Raw genomic sequence first — 8199 nt, 5'->3', positions numbered from 1 at the left:
ATTGGTGATGTTATCTGACTCTTTATTCTACTTTAGGTTAATGCTATCTTTCCCTTTGTTGCTTACCAGCTGTCACGTCTCTCTCTCTCTCTCTCTCTCTCTCTCTCTCTCTCTCTCTCTCTCTCTCTCTCTTCTGTCTCTCTGCCTTCTTTGACTCTTCCTCCTTCTTTGTGGAAGAAATGTAGATGTCCTTATACAAATAGTGGCAATGGTGCTGAATACATAAATACGTGACTATACAGGGAGTCAATGATTGTTTACTTGGGATGGAATGTATGGTATGTGAATAAAACTATCTTAAAAGAAATGGGTTGATGAAGAAAGCTTGAGGGCACTATATTGAGTGAAATAAGACAGATACATAAAGGCAAATATTGCAGGGTCTCACTGATAGGAACTAATTATGATATGTAAACTCATAGACATGAAATGTAAGTTACTAGGTTATAGAATGTGGTTAAAGAATGGGGAGCAGTTGGTTATTATGAGAAGAATGTTCAACTAGGTTGAACTTAAGTGTTTGGAAATGGACAGGGGTGATGGTAGCACACTGTAAGAATAACTAACAGTGCTAAAAGGTGTTTGAAGGTGACACGTATGTCACCAGAAGGAAAGTTGGAGATTAAAAGATGGGAATGTATAAAACAGTGACTCCTGTGGTGGACAATGTCCGTGATTAACTATACGAATAACAGGAATCTCTCTCATGAACTAGAACAAATGTATGGCACTATAAATAAAAGTTAATAATAGAGAGGCATATAGGAAAAAAATATATACCTATTGCAAACTATATACTACAGTTAGTAGTATTTTAACATTCTTTCATTAACAATAACAAATGTACTATACCAAAACTATGAATCAATAATGGAGGGTGGGGGGGTAGTTAGGGGTTGGAGAGGATTTGAGTTTCCTTTATTGTCTTATTTATTTTCTGGAGTAATGAAAATGTTCTAAAAATTGAAAAAAAATTAATTGTGGTGATGTATGCACAGCTGTATAATGGTACCAAGGGCAACTGATTGTACATTTTGGATCTTTGGATAGTTGTATGGTATGTGAACAATCTCAATAAAAAGAAATATATATATTTATATATATATAAATGAACAGAGGGTACCAGAAATTATAGCATTTGGTTTAAAAACTTATCTCTACAAAGTGTATCTCTGCATCCTAGTTCATTATATTATTAATTACTCTGACAAAACTGAAGAGAAAGCAAAACTACATAATTAAAGTCAAAGGTGGGCATCATCTCTTCAATAAATGTTCAATTCTGTGATTATTTTGAGATAGATTTGCTCTGGCCTCTAAAGACAAGTATTAAAGATCTACATGTAGAAATTTAATTAAGTGGACATATAAAAGCTATTATTAGCATGTCTAAAATTATGAAATCATTTTGAACACTAATGAAGCATCCCACTTCTGTTATTTTTTTTCTCAATTTTTATTTAGAAAGTTCAGTAAAACAACATGATATCACAGTTTGGAATTTTAATCTCACTATAATTTAACATTTAAAAATCTAGTAATTTTTGATTTTCAACAATGAAATTTATAAAAATAATTTTATATTTATAAAATGAATCATTACTGCACAATAAATTATTCCTTTTTATTACCTGAAAAACATTTTGTACTATATAAACATAAGTTCCTTTTTGTCTAGCATTTTTGACAGTTCAGTATACAAAAATATTATGTTATAAATTCCCTGACCATAGTTATTAAAACAAAATCTGTAGTAATAATTTCTAAAATATAGCTAGTTAGTAAATTATGTGATTAAATTACAGGGTGTACTAAAAATGAATTTTATGTTTTATACTTTATGGATATTTTTTCATGTCTTCTAAGGGAACAACACATAAAAGTAAACAGAGACCTACAAAAGACATTTGAATTTATAAACATCAAAAATATTATTCATAAAATGGATACCACAGTGATTTTTTTTTAAAAAATAAGGGTTAAAAAATACTTTCCTTCTCTCTCTTTTTGTCTGTCTCTCTCTTTCTCCTGCTCTGTCTCTGTTTCAAAGAAAAATTTTACAGTTTTACAAGGATACCAACTTAGAAGGAATTTTATTGATTCTATTAAATCAATGATAGCTTGTAAGTAATTATTTTTCCACTCTGAAAATTCAATTTGATTTTAAAACCTAGTAAGTCAGTTAACATTAACAGAACTTGTTTATTTGTAGGATAAGTGAGGATTATGCAATCACAATCTTAGAAATTTTGCAAAGTCCAGAAAAAAATAGTTTAATTTAATCTCTAAATGAAAGCTTGTGTTATTTCTTTTTATATTGTTGATAATTAGTCAGTATTTTCCTGTTCAGCCATTATAGTGAGGAAAGAGAGAAAAGTTACTGCTTCATGTGGCAACTCATCATTAACTGTTTTAAAATAAGTTCCAGTTGCAGATGATATCACATAGTTACAACTCCTGGACTCCCCTCAGTATGGAATTAAATTAAAGTATATTCTTGGGTTGCTGGGTTTTTGAAAATTTGCTAAGTCACTGATTTGATTTTGTTTTTATTTTCGTCATAACCTATCCAGTGGATTTTTGTTGTTGTGGTTGTTGCTATTCTATTATTTTGTTTAAAAATTTTAGGGGAGGAGATGCTTGTGAAAAGTGGACAAATGCATTTTACAAGTAGCATGACAGATATAGTATTCAATAATTACTCAATTACATATATTTAAAAATCACAGTGATAAGCTCAAGATTTTTATTCCAATGCACCAAGATCGATTCTGGTTAATATCAACCAGACCTGGGCTCAAATGTGGCTAACCCACCCTTTAGGTTTGTGAACTTTGGTTAAATTATTTAAACCCTCTAAGCTTTGGTCTCTTTATTTTTAAAAAAGAGTTGGAGATACCTCCCTTATAGGGTTGTTGTAAAAATTAAACAAGGCAACACATGTGTGGGAGGTGATTAATTGTCTCCCAGTATCAATTCTCCCAGATTTGTGCAGTTGTAGCTGGCAAAGGCTTTTCCCTCTCCCAGCCTCCCTGAGAGCTAGATATGAGCTTGTGTTAAAGTCTACTTGGTAGATGCCTACTTATGGATTGTTTCAGGAGAAAGAAATAAACATCTTTCCTGTTTAAGCCACTGTTTCAGGGGTTTCTTTGTTGCTGTAGTTGAGCCTGTATCCTAACTGGTAAAGCATATTAAGATCCTAGCATTCTTCCTTGAATACAGTCAGATCTCCAAAAGCATCTGGTTATCTTTAGAATGACTATACTTTTCCAAATTTAAGATAGGCATATTTAACTGTGGGCCAAAGAGGTGCTTCTTGGTCACAGAAAGCTCATATAAGTAATTCTCTTTTCAAAGAAGTACACCCTATTCTATAACAACTGCTTTATTTTTCTAATCAGCAGGTTTATAATTTGTAAAAACTTGGTTCATTTTAGAATAACCTGGATTTCTGATTTACAATTCTCAGTCTAAGAAGGACACTTCATTCTGCAACACATTATGATAAAGCAATTATTTACAGACTTAAATTAATATTAAGACAACAAATGAAAATAGTACATAACATTCAATTCATTCAGACACAGTGCAAGGCAGTGCGGAAAAATACACCATATAAACATATCCAAACTCATACACATTGGTTGCATCTGAAGGGTTTAAACAATAACAATGACAAAAAGAACAAATGAACATATCAACAAGAGAATGGGATAACCTCTTATAACAGCACCATGAAGAAGCCTTGGGTAAGAGTTTGCCAAAAGTACTATCCTGAGATATTTCAAGGCCAGCAACTTTTCACATTTATGCAGTGCCGTTCAGAAGTAAACAAACGTGTACTCTCACAATTGCTTTTGTTTGGCGAGAGACTGGTGTGAAATGACGGAGGCTTGATTTGCAGTTATTTTGTAATGTTCTTGCCCAGAGCCTTGCGGTGGGGAAGGGAGTGGGGTTTCAGGAGTTGCTGAAAAAGCAGAGAATTGTTTGTGAGGATGGCAGTCAACCTGACCATTTCATTAAACTTTGCATGACACCAATGTGCATTATATTTTGGAAACGTTTCTAAAAGATCACATTTAAAGTACTGATTTGTATAATGCATTATCTACCCATTGACATACCATTGGGAATGCACACCTACCCTACCTCTCCAAATACCCTTAAACTGGATTAGGTCATGCTTAAAAATCTTAATATTCATTTTAAGGTGTATTCTTCCTTTGTTAATAGTGTTAACATGCATCTGATTCTCTCACAAACACAGCAGGAAATGTTAGTCAAATGAATTAATAGAGTGCTGGTTTTTCCAATTCTTAGAAAACAAATGTTACACTTCTTGCAATCATAAATGCACATAAAATAAAACAAATACAATATCTTGTCTGGGCTCCACTAATTCAGACATACTAGGCGACATAAAAAATTAAGGTTAACATACTTTTCAATCATTTTGAAATCTACATTGTAGTCAAAAGCATCTGAAAAATAATGGCCTTCTCAGCTCAAAATTATTCTATTGCAACTGAGCTTGCCTGTGCCTTCACCGTTAATGCAAAGAACAATCCTGAATATTTGAAAAAAAGTTATAGTCTGAATACTTCATTGTCTAGAAGGGTATTTCCTCCTGTTGTAAAATTTTACCATAGTATAAAATAATCTGAGACATTCTGTAATTTTTAAAAATTTGAAATATTTTAATGCTCGCACTTATTACTACTAGCAGAACCGACAGAAAAAAATTTTTGATCAGACCAAGGCACTGCAAACTTCACAGATTTTTTTCTGTTTTTAAAAAAATTCTATTTAAAAACAAGAACAGTCTCCTTTTTCCTGGTTTTCTTTAATGCATTAATTTTATAATATTGGTAAGTATGGATCAGCAATTGCTTAGAAGCAGCATTTTTAGATGCCGTTTAATTAATAAAAGAATAATCAAATTTATTTTTAAAAATTATTTCTGGATACTTAGGATACTGTGGCCTGCTCTAGAAGACCAAGAAAATAGGCATAAATTTAATAGCCATATACCCAACTAAATGTTTTTGTTTGTTAGTGTTTAATGTCTTGCATTTGCTTAAAATATAAGCTATTCCAAATAAGCATAAAGCAAGATTTTCCTTTATAAAGGACTCTTATAGGTATTATGCTGAAAGAGGAAAAAGATGAAAAGTGTGATGATTTCTTAAAAGTGTAGGGTCAACAAATATGTTTTGAAATTACTGGAAAATGAGCCTTAAAAAAGGAAAGGATTCAACCATGAGCAGAACTGTTAAACTTTCTTGCCAGTGGATGGATTGCCTGCATGGCTTAATGCGTTAAGGTGTTTCATCTTTGGAGTCTACTAATAACTGATATCCAAGAGACACAGTTCTGTGGATTATCTTGACAGGGTAACATCTACTTTCAAGGATAGCCCCATCTTAATGTTGCTTAAGTACATTGGGACCCGCAGAGTAAATATCCCATACCATTTCCAAAATTTGTGTTTTTTTCTACCAGTTTCATTTCTGTGTCCCTCATAGGTCCAAAGAATTTTGTGCTTCAGACACAATTAACACAAAGTCCTATAAGTGCTTTTATCTAAAAGACAGCAGCGGTAACATGATTGCGTGGCCTCCACTTTCCGTGACACTAGCTAGCACCGAGATGATATTTGCTAATTTGCTGCTGCACTGCACTGAACATTTGGGTAAAAGATCATACAATGTTATTGAGTTATTGAGGACATTGTAAGTTCAGTAGGTAATACAGGTATGCATGATAATTAACTTCACAATAACTCAAGTCATCTCAATAAGTTAGCTGGTTTGGTGTTCAGAGGTGACAGATCAAAGCTAAATCTGGGATTAATTAGGATAAATTCAGAAGCAATTAATTCTAGATATTCTGTCAAATTAATTAAGAGATTTTTATCCCCATAGTAACTTAGAAAAATACAATTTGCATTAAAGTCAAAGCAGTTTGCTTGATAATATCAGATTATCTTGGCTACTAATGATTCCTCCTATTAATATAATAATTAGTTCAAAGAGTTTTCATATTATAGAGAATCTTCACTTCACAGTTCTGATATGCGTGCATTTCAGTTGCCACGGTTTTGTTAAATAACACTAGTTCTCCAACACCAAGGTTCAAATTGGAGTTATCATGGTATATTAAATGTGAGTAGTTTCGTAAGTTCAAACTTCACTGCTAACTCCTCATTCTACAAATCACTACCTAAATAACAGATGTGCATTAGCGTCAGTGACCAATCAGGTACTCGGAAAGCAAAGTCTGTCAGTGCCTGGTCACTTTGTATCTTTTATTCATTTCACACCGACCACAAAGTGTGTACTTGTGTTGCTACTTATCTCCCAGTGATAAATCCACATGTCATTTCACAAAAATGGATAATCAAAAAGAGAGTTGGCCAGCAAAGTTGAAAGTGCAGCAAAAGAGCCAAAAAGTGATAACCTGGAAGTGAACTTCGAATGGAACGTGAATGGAGTTATAGAAAAAATAGTTGACACTGCCACTGTTTTAGTCCCTAAATACGCCACCAGTGGAACTTAGTGATGACAAACTTGTCACATAAATGAGAAAATAGGTTGAGATAAAAAGCATGTACAAATCCCAGAGGAAGTGAAACCAGCAAAAACTTCACATTAAACAAATTCTCAGAGATATTTCATGACATTGAATGTGCAGAGCTTAAAATGTTGGGACCTGATCCAAATTTCTAAAGGAGTGAATTTCACCAAACCATAGAAAACCTGCTTTCTTGTCCTGTATGTTATAAGACAAGAAGAAAGCAAGCACTGTTCAAACAACTCTTCCTAACCAATTTTGTACAAAGAAGTAAAACACTTTAATTCTCAATGTTTCTAACATTTTAAATTGTGCTTTAGTATACAAACATTACGATTACTATTTTTTTCATTTTCTCTATAGGTTTATATCCTATAGTTAAGAGAGGTTTCGATGTATTGGGAAACATTTTTAAAGGTCATAAATAATCATAATTTTCCTATTGATTATCAAGATTACTTTGCATGGTTTCAGCTTTGCACAGTCATTTTTATGTCACACACTACCATGTAAAGACTGCCAGGACATTATTTTCTGTTCCCCAAACCTATAAAATAGAAAGATGTGAGTACTCACATCTCCATCTTAGGAAGCAAACTCAGGCCTAGGGAGAAGTGACTTACTGAATATCACTGTCTCCCATAGTTGAGTGCTGGAACAGAAGTTGTACCCAATTTTTGCAATTTCTGGGTACTACTGGATTTTTCCCCAAATTCCACTTTTCATAGGTAGTTGATTTTAAGAAATATTAGGATGGAAAAGTAGTACAAATACCTACAGATCTGGTCTGTATGAACCAGTGTTGACATGGAACTTATAAGGATAGTCTGTCCGGTTAATGGATCTTGAGACAAATGTGGGTGCATTGGATGATGGAGATGGCCAGCATCGTTGGAAGCACCTACAAATGATACAAAGATGCTTACATTAGTGATATTTAATCAGGAACAGCAAATTTACCTTGGAATAATTGCAGTGATTGACAGCTTAAATATTGCTATGTTTGCAAAGTGCTTTTTGGAAATTCAAAAATAAATTAATAGAACCACTACCATTTTAAAGACAATGTCAGCTTTCACTGTACATTGGCTAAATTAATGTTGTATCATATTATATTTTATATTAATAATGGACTTTGTGTGCTGTTTCCTGGAATCATTAGATTTGCTGCCTGATGTTAAGGCAATTCCAAGAATTACTTACCTCAAATTTATAGTATTTGGGATCACTCTAATAGCACGAACAACTTTATTTCAGTAAGATATCATTAGGAACACATTACACACCAGAAAACGAAAAATAAATAAAGTGATTTCACAAGGAAATTTAATCTAGATTAGAGCATAAAATAAATGTTTTTGTAACTTATTCCTGACATTTATTGCTGCAATAAATCTCATTTTCCCCCTCTCATTGTTTTTCATCAACTAATTATTTCAAGAGCAAAGTTAATTTTTAAGATATTTACTATATGTTTTTTAGATTATGTTACAATTCCACTATCTTTAAGATTTTAAAGGAGTCAAGGCATAAAATAAATATAATATACTTCAAGAAGTCCTAAAAACAGCCAATAAATTTCTATTTATCACATTTGGAAGGATCTGAAAATTAGGTAACAGGGAC

General features: G+C 32.6%; 1 protein-coding gene across 5 annotated transcripts in view; it reads right to left on the bottom strand.

Annotated features, from left to right (window-relative positions):
- Positions 1 to 1437: 1437 nt before the first annotated feature.
- The window catches only part of HNF4G (hepatocyte nuclear factor 4 gamma), a 129781-nt gene continuing 123019 nt past the window's right edge, over positions 1438 to 8199 (bottom strand). For 4 of the 5 annotated variants that reach the window (XM_037802808.1, XM_037802809.1, XM_037802810.1 and 1 more), the window contains 2 exons: positions 7352 to 7474; positions 1438 to 3967 (listed from right to left, as the gene is read on the bottom strand). In XM_037802808.1, coding sequence (XP_037658736.1) covers positions 3846 to 3967; positions 7352 to 7474 — 245 coding nt within the window. In that variant the 3' untranslated portion in view covers positions 1438 to 3845. Of the gene's footprint in view, positions 3968 to 7347; positions 7475 to 8199 lie in introns of all 5 variants that reach the window. The other variant, XM_037802807.1, reaches the window with a different exon arrangement.

This window comes from Choloepus didactylus, chromosome 14, assembly GCF_015220235.1.
Source record: "Choloepus didactylus isolate mChoDid1 chromosome 14, mChoDid1.pri, whole genome shotgun sequence".
Classification (NCBI taxonomy): domain Eukaryota; kingdom Metazoa; phylum Chordata; class Mammalia; order Pilosa; family Megalonychidae; genus Choloepus; species Choloepus didactylus.
The sequence above is the reverse complement of the archived record's forward strand: the minus strand, read 5'-3'. Positions and strand labels throughout refer to the sequence as shown.